Here is a 22,023-nt window from a genome sequence, read left to right as displayed (position 1 = left end):
ATCTACACGTGAAATGAAAATAGGGATAAACGTGTTCATATGCAGCTCTACCTGTACGAACCATGCAGGTGTTGACCATTTTCCCTGGTGGGGGCAGGTGACAGGGCGGTGGTTGGAGGTTGAAGAGAGGCACACAGTAATAACCGTGGTGGCAGCAATATTCATGTAGAGGGTTGAACTTACTAACAATGGGAGCAGCACGCTAACTGTTGCCTAGAAACCAGCTTTTGATTGGAGCAGTGATGAGTTCTCTGTATGTCTGTTTCTCTTTTCTCTGATGTGCTGCCCCAGAACACTGTGTATCTTAGTTTCTGTAATCAGAATCAGTTTAGTGTAAAAAGTTTTTTAAAATTCTGTGCCATTTCTGGATGTAACTAAGTTGGAGATCGCTAACATGGAGTTTGGTGGATGTGCTGGTGTCTGATGATTAGAGGTACCCTAGCTGGTTTGCAAGGATTGTATGTGGGCATTTAAATAATTGATACACTGCTTTGTTTTGGACAGCTCAAATAGCTGCCCTTTATTCACCTGCAAGTAGAATAATAAGGTCATTTATTACCATGCATGTAAAATGGAAAACCTCACTATAAATTATAACTTCAAATTATTATCTATCATCTCCCTGCATAATGAGGCATAAAGTTTATTAAATCATTCATTCATATGTTCAGTATTCGTTTAATAAATGTTTATTGAATGCCTACTCTGTGCCAGGCAGGATATGAGAGGTACTAGGGATGTAGCCGTGAACAAGATAGAAAAAGGTTCTGAGCTTGACAGATGAGACAGATAATAAACTCAGCAACAGATGTGCCAATTACAGATAAGAGTAAGTGATGGGAAAGGCATCCACGTGATGAGAGGAACTCTGTTTGAGAGGTGAGGGCGTGGAGGGGTGTATTTTAGGTAAAGATGGTCAGCGGAAGCCTAAATGAAGTGAGACCTGAAAGAATAAAGGAGCCAGGCTTTCAATGTAAAAATGGTTGCACATAGTCAGTGGTGTTTAGTAGACTCAGAACTGAGGTGGTTCTGCTGTGTATGATGCCACTTGTGTGCGAGGGTGATATTCTTTTTTTTTTTGAGGGTGATATTCTGAATTGACCCAGGAACTAATGAGGAAAGACAGTAGCCTGGCCCTAGAGCACAGCCTTGGAGCCCCCATTAGGGCAGGTGTTAAGCCCTTAATTGCTGGGTGATTGGGAGGGAGGGTCTCAGGGGAGGGACTAGGTTGGCACTCAGATGCCTTGGGGGCCACAACCGTTCACCTATTATGGTATGGAAGTATTTCAGTATTTAAACAAGCAGCATGGCACGTGTGATGGCTGGTCATCAGCCGTGCTTGTGCATAATTTTATGGTTCAAGGAATTTTGACCATTAACCAATTGCAGTTACAGATCATTTAAGAAATTCTGGCCGCCTCACATAGTTCAGTAGAGAAAAGGAAGGGTTAAAGTGCTGTTTTCAATGCCGGCAGTCATGATTTTATACTCTGGGTCAGATTTTGAGGAGGTAGCAAACTGAATGTCTTCTTCCCAAGAAGGTAACTAACCTAACATTCCTGTTTTCTTTTTTCTTTTTTTTAAATTAGGCGGCATCACTGTCCACACCTCCCTACCAAGATATATGATAAAACAGAGAAACCATGTCTTTTCTCCGAATATACCAAGAACTACCCTCTCTATCGCTCTTACCTGCCCAGAGAGTCCTTCAAGCCCAAGCTGGAGTACCAGAAAGCGTCCGCGCCAATGGAAGGCCTGACCACATTTAGGTGAGGGCAATAGTGTGAACGTATAAACGCACACCACTACTGGAGTAACGTACAGCATTAACCTAACGTTCAAATTGCATTGACGTGCACTATCAATACATGCTATTACTGCTTGAATGTTAATTTACTGTATCTCTGAAAGAAAATCCTGCATTTATTAGCCTGTTTAGTTTTCCCTAGTCCCCTCTTAAAGGGAAAGGATTCTTACTTGGGGCGGGGGAAGGGGGAGCCGTGGGGTGGGAATTGTAAATTGATCTACATCAAAAGGGTGGGAGGTTAAGTTAACTATGAAAGGAAAATAATAACTAGAAAGAGGGTGGCTACTGCAGAAAAAGGAGCTTTGGGCTTCTGCACAGAAGCTCTAGGTCAGCTTGGGTGGTGGTAGTGATGTCGGTCGTGGTGAAAGAGAACTTGAGCTTTTTTGAAATTATGCTATAGAGTTTGAGTTGGGGTCCCCTTGAACATTCTTCAGGAATATGAACAAAGAATATTTCCTTTTACATTACCCTTGACTTAGCAACTCTGGCTCTTGAGCTCCAGCTCTGTGAGGAGACTGAACCCCGTGGCTCAGCGTGTCAGGCCTGCAGAGGTATCTGTACTGAGGGGGTGGGCACACATGATCAGTCTCAGGGTTGTTCCACATACTGCAGGGCTCTAACAGAATCTGCTGTTGACAGCTCAGTTAGTGATCTCCAGGTGATGACCTGTGACTGGTGACCCAGAGGAGTAGAAACGTCTTTGAGTCAGTTGGGCAGTGTTCCAGGTTGTAGAACTCAGTCCCCACATGAGACCTGAGAGCTGGGCGCCTTCTCTGCCTCCCAAGTTCCTCATCCCTACAGGGCAGGATTGCTGTGTGGTGGAGGTGAAATTGTTCTACCATGATGCCCGCACGTTACAGGTTTGCAAGACCTGGTAAAATTTCTTCCTGTTGCTTCCCCCTTTGCCTCGCAATTTTGTGCTTTTCTGTAAAGGTCCCAGGTGACCCTGGCTGAGCAGAACACCAGTTCATTCAGTTTCCCCCAGGACGGGCCTGGAAATGTCCTCTGTTTAGAATGTGGGTTGGAGGCATGAAGTATTCCTCCTAAAAGCTGCTGTCTTCTAGATCCAAAGGAAGAAGTCCATGTCTGGGTTATCAGAAAAGACCCACAATGTGGGGAATGAAGCCCAGGGATTTCTCGGCTTTGTGGGAACCCCTGGACAGGGGCCGCTTGAGAATGAGAGGGACTCGAGGGTCTTATCTGACTCTTGACTTGAATCAGGTCACCTTTATGCTGAGTAGTTATATTAAATGATTTGAGGTCAGCACAAGGTTTCTGGGTCCTGATTCATGAAAAAAAATGTAATCTATGCAACCTGTTTTTCAACCTGTGACTTACTAAACAATATAAACCTTAAAGTTTGGGCTTCATTTTCCCAGGAAAACGGCGTTCTTTGTTTCTATGAGTCTAAAGACCACAACAAGAGAAGTGGATCATTCTGGAGCATTGCTTTTCGTTTTAAGAAACCACAGTCAGTGCTCATGAAAGGAACTAGGCTTATGTATAAGAGACATGTAATTGGTAGGAAAGGATAAGAGCAGTGTTGAGGACTGGATTACAAACATCACGTTCAGTTTCTAGATGCTGGTCTTCACTTCTCTTTGTACCCAATTTGCAGGAAGTCAAGAGTGCCTTGTGGAATACAGAGTACAGGCCAGTTTCAGATATTGTCCTGGAAATATTTGGATACTTGGAGTGTTGGATGTTGAGGAGTGCTTTCTTTTTGTTGCCCACAAGCTCAGGAGAATGAGAACAAATCCTTTCTCTGGAGCAGGCGTCCTGTCCCATCCCCTAGCTCTGAGGCCTCCAGTGGAGCCCCACATGCCCTCCCTCTTCCCGATGGTGCTTTGCAAAACAAAAACTTGCCCTTTGACCTGTCCTAAATTATCCTTGCCTTGTGTCACTTACAACAATAAACATTTCACCCAGAAAGTCTCTCTGTCCCTGCCAAGGCCAGAATAACAAAATCATTCATGTTAAGATACGGCCGAAGTGGAAGAATGAAGATACTGAAAGAATTTCCAAAACAACTTATTAATGATTGTAAGAGCCTTAAAAAGAAAAGTGGCAGGATCATGGTTACCCATGGGAAGAAAAAAGAACAGAAGTGCTTCTCTCCTCTCCTTTATTTCCTTCCCCAGAAAGAGGACTAAGGGACGGATGAGCAGAAGGCATCTCTTCTCTCCCCCGTCCCTCAATCTCATCATTTCTCAGCCCTGTGCCTACCCTGCTGGGCACATTTTCATAGACTGAAAAAAAAAAAACCTATGCCCCTGTCAGGATGCCTTCTTTTTTTTTTTTGAGCTTTGGTGGGCTTTTATTGACATAAATTAACAAAAATCGAGATTGTACTAACCATCTTTTCTGAACTTTATAAACTCAGCAGAGACTCTGGCCCGTATCTGAATACATACAGTAAAAGTGTTCCCCATTGGGCAATGTAGAGTTGTTGTCATCTAGGTTCTCTGCCAGAGGATGCTGGGGAAAGGATGGGCCAGCCCTGTGTCTGCACACCTCTGTGTCTGTGTGGATCGTCATCCTTCTGCCCTTAGAACTCTGATTATTAGAATGTCCGACCCACTTACCTCTCTAAAGGCTGACCTGGCTTAGTTTCTGAGATTGGGGCTGCCACCTGCTGCATGAAAAAGTCATGTGGCCCGTGGCTTGGCTAGGTTTGGCGATTAAGCTCAGACACAAAAAACACCTGGTTTCTGGAAAGGTTATCATCCCAGCATGAGGCATGATTACAGCTGCACACAGCTCTTACTGACTGTAAATCTTGGGCATTTACAGCAGGTACCATGAGGTGAATGCTTGTGCTTTTCAGCCCTTCTTAACATTGAACTGTTTCTTGCCGCCCTGAGTAATTCTCTCACAGAGGATCTGCCTTTAGTTCGGGTAGACCTGAGATCAGTTTATGAATAAGAGGTTTGTACTTCAAACCTCATTTCCCCTTAGGCACGTCACCATGTAAAACAGTTGGGCCCCATTTGGGGACATTATTTTGTTAGCTAAGTGAGATCCCTAAAGATGGGCAAAGTGACAGCCTCAGAAAAAAGAGGTGAGTCTTCAAGATGGTGTTAGACCTTTATTCTTAAAGGGAGAGGGGCCGAGGGTAGGGTGAAATGGAGGTGCAGAGGGGGAGGATGGAATCGGGTTCACCCCTGATGGGTTTGGCTGCAGGGAAGAGGGCAGGAAGTTGGTGGCACAGATTCCTTCATGTATTGACAAGACTCCTTGGTAAATCGGAGTGTAAGGGGGAAGAGCTAAAAGTGAAAGGGCTTTTAGAAAAGCCAGGAAAGAAGCAAGATGGTAGTAGGCTTGAGTCTTTTCCTACCTATTGAATATTACACATTTCCTGTTCAAATACATATTTCTCTACTCACAGCTATCCCAGTGCAGGTATACTTCCTCACCTCTATAGATTGGACCTGAGAATTAAGACATGCAGTAAAAGGTCTCGGCGCTAGACTTGCTTGGGTAGTTTAAGAGCCTTTGATGTGCATCTTTGATTAATTTGGGGGACATTTTGGCCGTTCTTTCTTTAAGTATTTTTTCTGTACCCAAGGCTCTGTTCATTTCTTTCCCCCAATCTTTTTCTCTCTCTATCCTTCATATTGGAGAGCTTCTATTCAACCATTTTCAAGTTCACCAAGCCTTTCTTTCTTCCTCTATTTCCATTCTGCTATTAAGCCCATCCAGTGAGTGTTTTATTTTAGATGTTGTGTTTTTCAGTTTTAGAATTTACGTGTGGTTCTTTTCATATACAATTTCTCTTTCTCTTCTGTGATTCCCTGCCTTTTAATTCATTGTGACCTTATTTTCCATTTTGCAACAAAGCATAGTGAAAATAGCAGCTGTCTAATCCTTGCCTGCTACTTACAACATCTGGGTCAGCTTGGGGCTGGTCTTCATGATTATCTTTTTTTTCCCTTGAGAATGCGTCACATTTTCTCTGTGTATGTCAAGAAATTTGGATTGATCCTGTACATTGCTCTTGTTTTTGGATTGTGTTTTTTTATTTTTTTAACATCTTTATTGGAGTATAATTGCTTTACAATGTTGTGTTAGTTGCTCCTGTATAACAGAGTGAATCAGCTGTATGTATACATATATCCCCATATCCCCTCCCTCTTGCGCCTCCCACCCTCCCTCATTATCCCACCCCTCTAGGTGGTCACAAAGCACCGAGCTGATATCCCTGTGCTATGCGGCTGCTTCACACTAGCTATCTATTCGACATTTAGTAGTACATATATGTCCATGCCACTCTTTCACTTTGTCCCAGCTTACCCTTCCCCCTCCCCATGCCCTTAAGTCCATTCTCTACATCTGCGTCTTTATTCCTTTCCTGCCCCTCGGTTCATTAGAACCATGTTTTTTTTTTAGATATGTATGTATGTTTTTTAGATATGTATGTATGTTACATAGATATGTATGTTAGCATATGGTGTTTGTTTTTCTCTTTCTGACTTACTTCACTCTGTATGACTGACTCTAGGTCCATCCACCTCGCTACAAATAACTCAGTTTCATTTCTTTTTATGTCTGACTAATATTCCATTGTATATTTGTGTCACCTCTTCTTTATCCATTCATCTATTAATGGACACTTAGGTTGCTTCCATGTCCTGGCTACTGTAAATAGTGCTGCGATAAACATTGTGGTATGTGTCTCTTTCTGAATTATGATTTTTTCTGGATGTATGCCCAGTAGTGGGATTGCTGGGTCATATGGTAGTTTTTTAAGGAACCTCCATACAGTTCTCCATACTGACTGTATCAATTTATATTTCCACCAACAGTGCAAGAGGGTTCCCTTTTCTCCACACCCTCTCCAGCATTTGTTGTTTGTAGAGTTCTTGATGATGGCCATTCTGACCGGTGTGAGGTGATACATCATTGTGCTTTTGGTTTGCATTTCTCTAATGATTAGTGATGTTGAGCATCCTTTCATGTGTTTGTTGGCAATCTCTGTGTCTTCTTCGGAGAAATGTCTATTTAGGTCTTCTCCCATTTTTGGAATGGGTTGTTTGTTTTTTTGTTATTGAGCTGCATGAGCTGCTTGTGTATTTTGGAGATTAATCCTTTGTCAGTTGCTTCATTTGCAAACATTTCTCCCATTCTGAGGGTTGTCTTTTCATCTTGTTTATGGTTTCCTTTGCTGTGCAAAAGCTTTTAAGTTTCATTAGATCCCATTTGTTTATTTTTGCTTCTATTTCCATTTCTGTAGGAGATGGGTCAAAAAGGATCTTGCTGTGATTTATGTCACAGAGTGTTCTGCCTATGTTTTCCTCTAAGAGTTTGATAGTGTCTGGCCTTACATTTAGGTCTTTATTCCATTTTGAGTTTATTTTTGTGTATGGTGTTAGGAATTGTTCTAATTTCATTCTTTTACATGTAGCTGTCCAGTTTTCCCAGCACCACTTATTGAAGAGACTGTCTTTTCTCCATTGTATATTCCTGCCTCCTTTATCAAAGATAAGGTGACCATATGTGCATGGGTTTATCTCTGGGCTTTCTATCCTGTTCCATTGGTCTATATTTCTGTTTTTTGTGCCAGTACCATACTGTTCCGATGACTGTAACTTTGTAGTATAGTCTGAAGCCAGGGAGCCTGATTCCTCCAGCTCCGTTTCTCTTTCTCAAGATTGCTTTGGCTATTCAGGGTCTTTTGTGTTTCCATAAAAATTGTGAAATTTTTTGTTCTAGTTCTGTGAAAAATGCCATTTGTAGTTTGATAGGGATTACATTGAATCTGACAATTACTTTGAGTAGTAGAGTCAATTTCACAATGTTGATCCTTCCAATCCAAGAACATGGTATATCTCTCCATCTGTTTGTATTGTCTTTAATTTCTTTCATCAGGGTCTTATAGTTTTCTGCATACAGGTCTTTCATCTCCTTAGGTAGGTTTATTCCTAGGTATTTTATTCTTTTTGTTGCAGTGGTAAATGGGAGTGTTTCCTTAATTTCACATTAAGATTTTTCGTCATTAGTGTGTAGGAATGGAAGAGATTTCTGTGCATTAATTTTGTATCCTGCTACTTTACCAGATTCCTTGATTAGTTCTAGTAGTTTTCTGGTAGCATCTTTAGGATTCTCTAGGTATAGTATCGTGTCATCTGCAAACAGTGACAGTTTTACTTCTTCTTTTCCAATTTGGATTTCTTTTATTTCTTTTTATTCTCTGATTGCTGTGGCTAAAACTTCCAAAACTATGTTGAATAGTAGTGGTGAGAGTGGGCAAGCTTGTCTTGTTCCTGATCTCAGAGGAAATGATTTCAGTTTTTCACTACTGAGAACGATGTTAGCTGTCGGTTTGTCATATATGGCCTTTATTTTGTTGAGGTAGGTTCCCTCTATTCTTACTTCTTGGAGAGTTTTTTTTATCATAAATGGTGTTGAATTTTGTCAAAAGCTTTCTCTGCATCTATTGAGATGATCATATGGTTTTTATCCTTCAATTTGTTAATATGGTGAATCACATTGATTGTGTATATTGAAGAATCCTTGCATTCCTGGGATAAACCCCTCTTGATCATGGTGTATGATCCTTTTAATGTGCTGTTGGATTCTGTTTGCTAGTATTTTGTTGAGGATTTTTGCATCTATGTTCATCAGTGATATTGGCCTGTAGTTTTCTTTCTTTGTGACATCTTTGTCTGGTTTTGGTATCAGGGTGATGGTGGCCTTGTAGAATGAGTTTGGGAGTGTTCCTCCCTCTGCTCTATTTTGGAAGAGTTTGAGAAGGATGGGTGTTAGCTCTTCTCTAAATGTTTGATAGAATTCCCCTGTAAAGTCATTTGGTCCTGGGCTTTTGTTTGTTGGAAGATTTTTAATCACTGTCTCAATTTCAGTGCTTGTGATTGCTCTGTTTATATTTTCTGTTTCTTCCTGGTTCAGTCTTGGAAGGTTTTGCTTTTCTAAGAATTTGTCCATTTCTTCCAGGTTGTCCATTTTATTGGCATATAGTTGTTTGTAGTTATCTCTCATGATCCTTTGTATTTGTGCAGTGTCCGTTGTTACTTCTCCTTTTTCATTTCTAATTCTATTGATTTGAGTCTTCTCTCTTCTTTTCCTCATGAGTCTGGCTAATGGTTTATCAATTTTGTTTATCTTCTCAAAGAACCAGATTTTAGTTTTATTGATCTTTGCTATCATTTCCTTCATTTCTTTTTCATCTGTTTCTGATCTAATCTTTATGATTTCTTTCCTTCTGCTAACTTTGGGTGTTTTTTTTGTGTGCTTCTTTCTCTAATTGCTTTAGGTGTAAGGTTAGTTTGTTTATTTGAGATTTTTCATGTTTATTTGAGATTTTCTTGTTTGAGGTAGGATTGTATTGCTGTAAACTTCCCTCTTAGAACTGCTTTTGCTGCATCCCACAGGTTTTGGGTCGTTGTGTTTTCATTGTCATTTGTTTCTAGGTATGTTTTGATTTCCTCTTTGATTTCTTCAGTGATCTCTTGGTTATTTAGTAGCATATTGTTTAGCCTCCATGTGTTTGTATTTTTTACAGTTTTTTCCTGTGACTGATATCTAATCTCATAGTGTTGTGGTCAGAAAAGATACTTGATATGATTTCAATATTCTTAAATTTACTGAGGTTTTATTTGTGACCCAAGATATGATCTATCCTGGAGAATGTTCCATGAGCACTTGAGAAGAAAGTGTATTCTGTTGGTTTTAGATGGAATGTCCTATAAATATCAATGAAGTCCATCTTGTCTAATGTGTCATTTAAAGCTTGTGTTTCCTTATTTATTTTCATTTTGGATGATTTGTCCATTGGTGAAAGTGGGTTGTTAAAGTCCCCTACTATGATTGTGTTACTGTCGATTTCTCCTTTTATGGCTGTTAGCATTTGCCTATGTATTGAGGTGCTCCTATGTTGAGTGCATAAATATTTACAATTGTTATATCTTCTTCTTGGGTTGATCCCTTGATCATTATGTAGTGTCCTTCTTTGTCTCTTGTAATAGTCTTCGTTTTAAAGTCTATTTTGTCTGATATGAGAACTGCTACTCCATCTTTCTTTTGATTTCCGTTTGCATGGAATATCTTTTTCCAGCCCCTCATTTTCAGTCTGTATGTGTTCCTTGGTCTGAAGTGGGTCTCTTGTAGACAGCATATATATGGGTCTTGTTTTTGTATCTATTCAGTGAGCCTGTGTGTTTTCGTTGGAGCATTTAATCCATTTACATTTAAGGTAATTATCGATATGTATGTTCCTGTTACCATTTTCTTAATTGTTTTGCGTTTGTTTTTATAGCTCTTTTCCTTCTCTGTTTTTCTTGCCTAGAGAAGTTCCTTTAGCATTTGTTGTAAAGTTGGTTTGGTGATGCTGAATTCTCTTAACTTTTGCTTGTCTGTAAAGGTTTTAATTTCTCTGTCAAATCTGAATGAGATCCTTGCTGGGTAGCGTAATCTTGGTTGTAGGTTTTTCCCTTTCATCACATTAAGTATGTCCTGCCTCTCCCTCTGGCTTGCAGAGTGTCTGCTGAACGATCAGCTGTTAACCTTATGGGGATTCCCTTGTATGTTATTTGTTGCTTTTCCCTTGCTGCTTTTGGTATTTTTTCTTTCTATTTAATTTTTGATAGTTTTTTAATATATGTCTTGGCACGTTTCTCCTTGGATTTATCCTGTATGGGATTCTCTGCGCTTACTGGACTTGATTGACTATTTCCTTTCCCATGTTAGGCAAGTTTTCAAGTATAATCTCTTCAAATGTTTTCTCAGACCCTTTCTTTTTCTCCTCTTCTTCTGGGACCCCTATAATTTGAATGTTAGTGCATTTAATGTTGTCCCAGAGATCTCTGAGATTGTCCTCAATTCTTTTCTCTTTATTCTGCTCTGTGGCAGTTATTTCCACTGTTTTATCTTCCAGGTCACTTATCTGTTCTTCTGCCTCAGTTATTCTGCTATTGATTCCTTCTAGAGAATTTTTAATTTCATTTATTGTGTTGTGCATAATTGTTTGTTTGCTCTTTCGTTCTTCTAGGTCCTTGTTAAACATTTCTTGTAGTTTCTCCATTTCCAAGATTTGGACATCTTTACTCTCATTATTCTGGGTTTTTTTTCAGATACGCTGCCTATTTCCTCTTCATTTGTTTGGTCTGGTAGGTGTTTACCTTGCTCCTTCATCTGCTGCATATTTCTCTGTCTTCTCATTTTGTTTAACTTACTGTGTTTGGGGTCTCCTTTTCTCAGGCTGCAGTTCGTAATTCCTGTTGTTTTTGGTGACTGTCCCCCATGGGTGAGGTTGGTTCAGTGAATTGTGTAGGCTTCCTGGTGGGGGGCACTGGCACCTGTGTTCTGGTGAGTGGGGCTGGATCTTGTCTTTCTGGTGGGCAGGACCACATCCGGTGGTGTGTTTTGGGGTGTCTGTGAACTTAGTATGATTTTAGGCAGCCTCTGTGCTAATGGGTGGGGTTGTGTTCCTGTCTTGCTAGTTGTTTGGCATGGGGAGTCCAGCACTGGAGCTTGCTGACCGCTGGGTGGAGCTGGGTCTTAGTGTTGAGATGGAGATCTCTGGAAGAGCTCTCGCCGATTGATATTAGGTGGGGCCGTGAGGGCTCTGGTGGTCCAATGTCCTGGACTCTGCTCTCCCACGTTGGAGGCTCAGGCCTGACACCCGGCCGGAAAACAAAGACCCTGTCAGCCACATGGCTCAGAAGAAAAAGAAGAGAAAAAAGAAAAAAAAAGAAATTAAAAAAATATTTAAAAAATAAAAGTAAAAAAAATAGAAAGAAGAGAGCAACCAAACCAATAAACAAATCCACCAATGATAACAAGCACTAAAAACTAAACTAAGATAAATATAAAAATCAGAAAGAAATCAGTCGCGGACAGCAAACCCGAAGTCTACAGTTGCTCGCAAAGTCCACCGCCTCAATTTTGGGACAATTCGTTGTCTATTAAGTTATTCCACAGATGCAGGGTACATCAAGTTGATTGTGGAGCTTTAATCTGCTGCTCCTGAGGCTGCTGGGAGAAATTTCCCTTTCTCTTCTTTGTTTGCACAGCTCCTGGGATTCAGCTTTGGTTTTGGCCCCACCTCTGCTTGTCGGTCGCCCTCAGGCATCTGTTCCCCGCCCAGACAGGAGGGAGTTAAAGCAGCAGCTGATTAGGGCTCTCTTGCTGTCTCAGGCTCGGGGGAGGGAGGGGTACAGAATGCAGGGTGAGGCTGCGGCAGCAGAGGCTGGCGTGACATTGCAGCAACCTGAGGCGCACTGTGTGTTCTCATGGGGAAGTTGTCCCTGGATCTCGGGACCCTGGCAGTGGCGTGCTGCACAGCAGCAGCAGCGTTAGCATTTCATGCCCGTCTCTGGGGTCTGAGCTGACAGCCGTGGCTCACGACCATCTCCGGAGCTCACTTAGGCAGTGCTCTGCCTTCTGTGGGCACACGGGGAAGGAATCCCCTCTCCTTGCGCACTTCAAACAGGCAGGTCCAGACTCCCTCCCGGCTAGCTGTGGTGCACTAGCCCCCTTCAGACATGTCTTCATGCAGCCAACCCCAGTCCTCTCCCTGCGCTCCGACCGAAGCCCAAGCCTCAGCTCCTAGCCCCTGCCCGCCCCGGCGGGTCAGCAGACAAGCCTCTCGGGCTGGAGTGCCGGTCAGCACCGATCCTCTGTGCGGGAATCTCTCCGCTTTGCCCTCCACACCCCTGCTGCTGTGCTCTCCTCCGCGGCTCCGAAGCTTTCGCCCCTCCGCCACCTGCAGTCTCCGCCCGCGAAGGGCCTTCCTAGAGTGTGGAAACCTTTCCTCCTTCACAGCTCCCTCCCACTGGTGCAGGTCCCGTCCCTATTCTTTTGTCTGTTTATTCTTTTTTCTTTTGCCCTACCCAGGTACGTGGGGACTTTTTTGCCTTTTGGGAGGTCTGAGGTCCTCTGCCAGCGTTCAGTAGGTGTTCTGTAGGAGTTGTTTCACACGTAGATGTATTTTTGATGTACTTGTGGGGAGGAAGGTGATCTCCGCGTGTTAGTCCTCCGCCATCTTGAAGGTCCCCTCAGATTGTGTTTTTGTTGTTAAGTCTTGCATGGCAGTTGCTACATGTTGGCTACTCTGTTCCACAGGTCTTCTTATTCTGGGGTACCAGAGTCAAAGAGAAGCTCCTTTTGGGGACATGCTGCTCTTGTGGCAGAAGGCAAACAGCAGAACCTTTTTTTTCTTTTCCTTTGTGCATCATCTAGTTTCACTTGCTCATAGGGTGCCAAATGCAGAGGCCTCTTGCCCAACCCTTCAGAGTCCCTCCTGCCCTGTGCATTGTTATTGATATGTTGTGGAGACTCTGGATTTAAAAAAAATTTTTTTTATTCGAGTATAGTTGGTTTACAATGTTGTGTTAGTCTCTGCTGTGCAGCAAAGTGAATCAGTTATACGTATACATATATCCACTCTTTTTTAGATTCTTTTACTATAGAGGGCATTACAGAGTATTGAATAGAGTTCCCTGTGCTATACAGTAGGTCCTTATTAGTTATCTGTTTTATATATGGTAGTGTGTATATGTCAACCCCAATCTCCCAATGTATCCCTCCCCCCATTCCCCCTTGGTAACCATAGATTGTTTTCTATGTCTGTGACTCTATTTCTGTTTTATAAATAAGTTCATTTGTACCACTTTTTTTTAGATTCCACATTTAAACAATATCATATGATATTTATCTTTCTCTGTCTGACTTTCTTCACTATAACAATTTCCTAAGTCCATGTTGCTGCAGATGGCATTATTTCATTTTTATGGCTGAGTAATATTCCATTGTATATATGTACCACATCTTCTTCATCCATTCCTCTGTTGATGGACACTTAGGTTGCTTCCATGTCCTGGCTATTGTAAATAGTGCTGCAGTGAACATTGGGGTGCATGTAGAGTCTGGATTTTTTTTTACATTCCTCTGTAGAGTGTGTTTTTTAAAGCAGATAGTAAGTTGATTGGACTCAAAATGGAAACTTGGTGTTTTGGGTGCAACTCTAATCTCAGTTCAGTTCTTTATCTTTCGCGCAATTGTTTGAAGTCTGTCCCATGCAAGTGAGGTCAGCCAGAGATTTGAGCCCAGTTTATAAACAGAATTTGAGCCTTCCTGTCTCTGGTCTCTCCTTTTCAGGATTCCTTCCTCACTTTCTAGCATCTGTGGTTGTCTCAAACTTCATCCTCTGGTTCTTCAGTCAAGAAGGATGGAAGGTTTTCTATTCACATTTTAGCTGCCTTGCCTGGCACAGACTGGAGCCTGCCTTCAGACCGGAAGCACTGAAAAAAAAAAAAAAAAGGAAGCTTAACACAGAGACTCACCCAGTACCATTCTCTTCTCCCACCTGTTGGTTCGGCTCCAGAATTTGCCTATCTTTGTTGCTCTTTAGTGCTCACAGGTAGTCATTTTCATATTTTGTCCAGAGTTTATATAAAGCAATGACAGATTTTATCCTCAGCTTTAGTGGGGTTTGAGGAGATGAGAGAGTAGAGGAATAGACAGGTACAGTCATCCCTCCATATCTGTGGGTTCCACATCTGTGCATTGAAAATATTTTTGAAAATTCCGAAAAGTTCCCCAAGGCTCAAGTTGAACTTTCCATACACTAGCAGCCATTTACATAACATTTACATCGCACTGGGTATTGTAAGTAATCTAGAGATGATTTAAAGTATACAACAGGTTGTGCACAGGGTATCTGCAAATACTACAGCATTTTATGTAAGGGACTTGAGTATCCAGAGATTTTGGTATCTATGGGGGGTCCTGGAAGCAGTCCTCCACGGATACTGGATACTGAGGGATGTCCATACTGGAGGCGTATTCTTGGAATCCGTCTATCACAGAGAAGATTAGGAGGGCTCAGTGTGTCCTTACCAGGATAAGCGGCACGAATCAAGCCCTGTGAATCAGCCTAGGGGTCTTTCTCAGTGTGCTGGAGTGGCCTGCCCAACCTGCCTGCAATGACATAATGGTTTCCTTAGAGGGTTCCTGTGCTCCGGGAGTTTCAGAATTACATGTGGAAGTAGTGAAATGAAATTAATGGAAAGACAAAGAGCAAAACCCCATAGAAGAGATTGAGAGGACAAATGACAAGGAGGAGTATTGCAGAAGTCAAGGGAAAGTATTACAAAAATGAGTGAGGGGATGGACGCCATGAAGATGTGCATAATGGTAAAAACCTGGGGACCAGTGACTGGATTTGGAAATAAGGTGGTACTTTGGAGGCCTTGGCTGAAGCATGGAGTGAGTAGAATGAGATTTGATAGATGGCGCATGAGTAGGGGGTGAGGAAGGCAAGCCTGTATCTGTAGACAGCCCTTTCTAGCAGAGAGAAGTGGAGGGGAGAGAACTGGAGGAGAGTGAACTCCAGTGAGGGTTGTTGTTGTTTATTGTTTTCCTTTAAAAGTGGGAAAGACTGCAGCATGTTTAAATACTGATAGAGGGAATTCCTGCACTTTCACTACCAAGGGCCTGGGTTCATTCCCTGGTCGGGGAACTAAGATCCCACAAGCTGCATGGCGTGGCCAAAAAACAAACAAACCCACCCCCCCCAAAACTGACAGAAAGCAGCCAGTAGGAGGAAAAGGTGAAACCACTGACGGGCTCCACAGAAGGGGTCCTTGAGAAAGAGGTTGGGGAGATTTAGGGCAGGGGTGAAGGGATTGGCTTTGGGCCAAGAGGAGGAACTCTTTTTTTTTTAAATTGGAGTATACTTGATGTACAATATTGTATAGGTTACAGGTGTACAATATAGTGATTCACAATTTTATAATGACTCCATTTATAGTCATTATAAAATATTGGCTGTATTCCCTGTATTATACAATATATACTTGTAGCTTAAAAATTTTTTTAATTAATTTTTATTGGACTATAGTTGTTTTACAATGTTGTGTGAGTTTCTAGTATATATCCTTGTAGCTTTTTATGCATAATATTGATAGTTTATACCTCTTAATCCCCTACCGGTATATTGCTCCTCTCTCTTTCCCTCTCCCCACTGGTAACTGATGGTTTGTTCTCTATATCTGTGAGTCTGCTTCTTTTCTGTCGTATTCACTAGTTTGTTGTAATTTTTAGATTCCACTTCCACATGTAAGTGATATCATACAGTATTTGTCTTTCTCTGTCTTATTTCACTTAGAATAATAGCCTCCAAATCCTTCAGACACTTAAGTTGCTTCCATATCTTGGCAATTGTAAATACTGCTGCTATGAACATTGATGTGCATGTATCTTTTCGAATTCGTGTCTTTATTTCTTTCAAATATATACCCAGGAGTGGAATTGCTAGGTCATATGGTAGCTCTATTTTTAGTTTTTTGAGAAACCTACATACTGTTTTCTACAGTGGCTGCACCAATTTACATTCCCACCAACAGTGTACAAGGGTTCCCTTTTTTCCACATCCTCTCTGACATTTGTTACTTGTGTTCTTTTTGATGATAGTCATTCTGACAGATGTGACGTGATATTTCACTGTGGTTTTGATTTGCATTTCCCTGGTCATTAGCGGTTTTGAGCATCTCTTTGTGTGCCTGTTGGCCATCTGCATGTCTTCTTTGGAAAAATGTCTATTCAGATCTTCTGCCCATTTTTTTTTTTTTTTTTACGGTATGCGGGCCTCTCACTGTTGTGGCCTCTCCCGTTGCGGAGCACAGGCTCTGGACGCGCAGGCTCAGTGGCCATGGCTCAAGGGCCCAGCCGCTCCGCGGCATGTGGGATCTTCCCGGACCGGGCCACGAGCCCCTGTCCCCTGCATCGGCAGGTGGACTCTCAACCACTGCGCCACCAGGGAAGCCCCTGCCCATTTTTTAATCAGGCTTTTTGGGGTTTTTTTGATGTTATATGAGCTGTTTATATATGTTGGATATTAACCCCCCTTACTGCTCATATCATTTGCAAATATTTTCTCCCACTTCATAGGTTATCTTTTTGTTTTGTTGGTGGTTTCCTTTGCTGTGTAAAAGCTTGTAAGTTTAATTAGGTCCCATGTGTTTAGTTTTGTTTTTATTTCCTTTGCTTTATGAGACAGATCCAAAAAAAAATATTGCTACGATTTATATCAAAGAGTATTCTGCCTGTGTTTTCTTCTAAGAGTTTTATGGTTTCTGGTCTTACATTTAGGTCTTTAATCCATTTTGAGTTTATTTTTGTATATGGTATTAGAGAATGTTCTAACTTCATTCTTTTACATGTAGCTGTCCAGTTTTCCCAGCACCAGTTATTGAAGAGACTGTCTTTTCTTTATTGTATATCCTGGCCTCCTTTGTTGTAGATTAATTGATCATAAGTGCATGGGTTAATTTCCAGGCAGGAGCTCTTCTTAAAATGGATTCTATTTAATATGATGAACTCTCTGGGCATACTCACAAATTCTGAAGTTTGCATAGATAAACATTAAAAATAGATTTAAAAAAAGGTAAAGTATTGCGTATCCTCTCTATCATGATGAAAATATCCTTTTCCCTCTTCCAGGCTCATGACCCTAGTTAGCTGTTACGTTACAGTTTCTTTCCTTTTGCCAGACTCTTTTCAAATGCCTTTCTTTAATTTTGCCTAATGATGGGAAGTCAAATTGTTATGGCTTCCCAGCAAGTTCTCTTTAACCTTTACTTAACTCAGAGTTTAACTCGGGGCTTTCCATACTAGATAACTTTCATGGCTATGCACCTAAAAGAAACTTATTAACATCTTTGACCAATTGTTTTCTTGGTTCATAGTCAGAATGGGCACGGAGACTAGGAAATGTACCACAGGAAGAGAAGGGAGTGTTCTTAAACAAAAAAAAAAGCTACTAAAATTGAGCAATTTCTGGGAAGGATAAAATATTTTTCTTTTACGTGAGCTTAAAGGCTGTAAGATTACGTGAGGTTGGGAACCTGCAGTTATGTTGTGGTTAATGATAGGTTTCAGTGAATGTTCTGAACATAAAAACATAATGAGAAAACACATAAATTCTGATTAAATTCACCCTTAAGCCACAGTAAATAATTTTGGGTGGAAGAGAAATGAATTAGACTTTAAACTTCTTTCCTCTCTTCAGAGGTAGATCACTACGTCCGTAAATTCAACCCATAAATGTACTTTCATTACAATAACTTAAATTTTTTGTCGGAGGAGGAGATTCAGTTAACGATTTCATTCCCTGAACATGGTCAGTAAGGATTTTGCTGCGTCACATTTTGCTTTTGAAAAACCAGCTTCAGGAAAGTCCATGAATTGGTGAGTTTGGTGGTGGGCATTTATCTGTTCTTTTCTTGTAACAGCAGGAAATGGGGGCATTAAGCACATTTTAGTTGCCAGAGAGCTTGGCAGGCCTTGTAGGAAGGTTCTTGCAGTATCTCTGAGGGGAAGTTGGTTCCCTCAGTAGAAGTAACAGCAGAAGAGAATGTTGTGCCCTGTGTGCGGGGTTCCAGGGTGCGACAGGGCCGTGACAGGAGAGCGCTCCTGGCTGCTCTGGGCTTCGGGGGGCTCCACGGGGCAGCTTGGGCATTCAGCTTTGTTCCTCAGTGCCTGCCCCTGGTATCCCCTGGTATCTCCTTTGTTGGAAGCAAAGAGGGCTGAACCCTTGGGTAGGCGTCAGTGAAGACAAGTTTGTATGGAGCTGTGTGGTCTCAGGCTGCTTTCAACCCCACTCCACCCCTTTGGAGCCCTTCCCTGAGAACAGAGACTTTCTGACCAAAGCCACTTGGCAGTTAACTGGCTTTCAGCCAGGGTTTTCTGGGCACTTCCATTTCTCTCTGAAGCCCGGGGCCTGACGCTTCTGGTTCCCTGCTGCAGTTGGTTTCGCACTGAACACACACCAGTGTGAGTACTTGCACACTAAGGAGAGTAGGAGCATGGAGTCGATTCTTGGGTTCTTGTTTAGCCCATTCCCTCCATCAACCCCGACGTACACAGGCAGCTTCCAGTCGCCTCGGGTCACTGGGCTTCCTCTTGCTGTTTGCCAGCATGGGGCCCCCGAGAAGGCAGCCCAGGCTGCAGGTCCGGTAACTGCTGCTGAGATGTGTTTTTAAACCTACCCAGAGGGTATTACAGGGAGTTCAACTGAAGCATCTCCTATTTCCCCCTTTGAGCCCTAGAGAGACGAATTCTCCGGCTTCCTAACTCCCTCCTCCCATCCCAGCAAGCATTTTCAGGCCCCGGTTTGGGTTTATCGACAACCATGTGTATAATTCATGCAAGACAGGTTACAGTGGAGCGTGTTACCTCTGCTAGTCAAGCATGGCTCAGTAATGCTGCTCCACATTTTGGCCAGGAAGTAGGTTTTATTGGTGTTTGGGCCTGATGTCTTCCTGTCCGGAAGCCTTCCCTTTCCCTTGGTGAGGTTGTTTTAGCAAGCACCACCAGGGAAAACCTACCTTCCTCTTGTCCAAGTTGGATAAATGGCTTTCAGGCAAAAACAGGCCATTGTGTAAAGCAGAAGTTCTCGGAGGATGGGGGGGAATGTTTGCTCAAGAGAGTTTGCCCTGGGCAGTGGGAGGCTGAGACTGCCCCGGTAGGCGGTGGGTGCCCAAGCTGAGCCCTGGTGCCGCAGGGTGCTTCGTGGTGGTGTTGCAGTCGCATCTTGGCCTTTTTAGAACTGTGGGATGCTTTGGGAAGACAGCGCTTCCTAAACTCTTCAGTAAAGGGTGTCTTGCTTTTCCTATCCCATTGTTTTCATATAGCCTGAAATAATGGGGGTGCTGATGCCAGAGAGCTGAGAAGTGAAAGGTTCATTGCCTCCATTTATTGGCCTTTTCTACTGGGTTTTCTGTGAGATCGAATAGAGGCAGGAGATAAATCTCAGCAGGAGCTCTTGGGAGCACAGAGAAAGAGGTGGTGGGCCCTGAAAAACAGAAGTTAGCTCCACAGTGAACAGGTTGGGGGAGGGAGGTGGAGAGAGCAGGCACAGGGGAGACCTTCCCAGGGGTCCAGGGCGGCTGAGGTAGAATGTACGTGGGGAGTGGGGGAGAGAGGGGGCAGCTGTGGTTGGGGAGGAGGCCGAGGCAGGCCCAGGAAGGCTTGCATACTATGTTGGAAAGTTGGGTGTTATCTGGAAGATTTTTAATCTGAGGAGTGAAAGGTGCGATTTTGGTTTTAGAGAGTTGATTTTGACCACACTATGAGGATGGAAGTAGGAGTGGCGGGAATGATGCAGGAAGCCCGGGGGATGGGTTGTCACATGACCCACATGAGAAACGGTCAGGGTCTGAACTGAGGGGGAGAGACACACCGAGGAGCTGTGAGGCGGGCACACTTGGGGAATGACTGGACCGTGAAGACGTCTGACTTGAGAGAGGAGTGAATGGCAGTATCTCTCGAAAGCCGGAAACAGGAGGAAGAGTGCTTAAGGGATAGAGGAGAGGATGACTTCTCAGCAAGCATTTGTAGAACCGGGTTGAATGGAAACCATGAGCCTTATTCCAAGGCAAGGGCCCCCAAGGTGTGTGCTTATTTTCCTTGCAGGAGAGATTTTGGGCCTCACAGGGTGTTACCGGTGAAGATCCACCAGCCCGACCCGTTTGTCCCAAGCGAAGAGGATATGGATCTGCTCACGACGTATAAACAAGATTACAACCCGTACCCTGTCAGTCGAGTGGACCCCATCAAACCTCGGGACAATAAATACCCACGCGGGGGCAAGATGGAGTGTCTGCCTACTTACAAAGGTGGGAGAGTGCCTGAGGCGCAGGTTGGGGGAAGGATGGGCTGAGCCTGCGTGCTGGCTGGGAAGTGGGTTTTAAACACACACCCCCTCAGCGCGGAGGTTGGGCAGAGTACTTTTTTTTTTTTAAAACATCTTTATTGGAGTATAATTGCTTTACAATGGTGTGTTAGTTTCTGCTGTATAACAAAGTGAATCAGCTATACATATACATATGTCCCCATATCTCTTCCCTTTTGCGTCTCCCTCCCACCCTCCCTATCCCACCCCTCTAGGTGGTCGCAAAGCACCGAGCTGATCTCCCTGTGCTATGCGGCTGCTTCCCACTAGCTACCTGTTTTACATTTGGTAGTGTAAAATACTTGAGGACGTGTCCTCAAGTCCATCCTCTTCGTCTGCGTCTTTATTCCTGTCCTGACCCTAGGATCTTCAGAAACGTCTTTTTTTTTTTTTAGATTCCATATACCTATGTTAGCATATGGTGTTTGTTTTTCTCTTTCTGACTTACTTCACTCTGTATGACAGACTCTAGGTCCATCCACCTCACTACAAATAACTCAGTTTCGTTCCTTTTTATGGCTGAGTAATATTCCATTATATATATGTGCCACATCTTCTTTATCCATTCATCTGTCGAGGGACACTTAGGTTGCTTCCATGTCCTGGCTATTGTAAATAGTGCTGGGCAGAGTACTTTTTGTGGCCAAATCTGGCCTGCAGCCTGTTTCTGTACAGCTAGAGAGCTAAGAATGCTTTTTAAATTTTTGAATGCTTAAAAAAAAAATGAGAAAAAGACTATTACTTTAGAACATGTGAATAGTAAGTGAAATTCAAAGTTCAGTATCATGGCTATGTTTTGCTGGAACACAGCCACACCCATCTGGTTTCTCTGTTATCTATGGCTACGTTTGTGCTACAGCAGCAAAGCTGTGGGGCTGAGACAGAGACCGTATGGCATGCGAGGGCTAACACATTTAATATCTGGCCGCTTACAGAAAATATCTGCCAACCCCTGCCTCAGCTTGCCGTTCCCATCCTATATGAGGGAAGCATTTCAAGTTTAAGCTTAGTTGAGTTCCACCACTGACTGATGGGTTGGTTCATTAAAAAAATTATGAAAACGTAACATACAGAAAAAATGCACAAATACATAATGATACAGACCAGTGAATTTTGAGTAAATACACGTGGAAAACAGGATGCAGATCAAGACATATAGCATTGATACTCCCTTCCAGTTACCATTTCCACCCAGGATAGAACCATTATGCTGACTTTTAACTTCATAAATTACTTTTGCCAGGTTTGAACTTCATTTTAATGGGACGATTGCATTCTTCATTAAGCACCTCCTGCATCCCAGGCATGGTATTGGGAACTGTGACCTGCCCTTGACTTTACAGTCTAGTAGGAGAGACAGGGTGTGGAGTGGCGGGTGTGGTAGCGCAGGCAGCGTGTCGCTCTCTCCGTGCAGCACGAGCCACAGGGCTGAGACCATGAGGATGGAGGCCCGCTTTGTGACCATTAACTTTGCTGCTTACGATGCACGTGGCTGCCTTAAAAGTATGTGCTAAACTGTTCCTGT

General features: G+C 42.8%; 1 protein-coding gene across 1 annotated transcript in view; it reads left to right on the top strand.

Moving 5' to 3' along the window:
- The window catches only part of SAXO1 (stabilizer of axonemal microtubules 1), a 34,948-nt gene that overhangs the window by 2,590 nt on the left and 10,335 nt on the right, over window positions 1–22,023 (top strand). The window contains exons 2-3 of the mRNA XM_060015349.2: window positions 1,590–1,769; window positions 20,240–20,442. Of these exons, the coding sequence (XP_059871332.2) occupies window positions 1,590–1,769; window positions 20,240–20,442 (383 nt within the window). The remainder of the gene's footprint in view (window positions 1–1,589; window positions 1,770–20,239; window positions 20,443–22,023) is intronic.

The sequence above is a fragment of the Delphinus delphis genome, chromosome 6 (genome assembly GCF_949987515.2).
Source record: "Delphinus delphis chromosome 6, mDelDel1.2, whole genome shotgun sequence".
NCBI lineage: Eukaryota > Metazoa > Chordata > Mammalia > Artiodactyla > Delphinidae > Delphinus > Delphinus delphis.
This window is presented reverse-complemented; position numbering and strand designations above follow the sequence as displayed.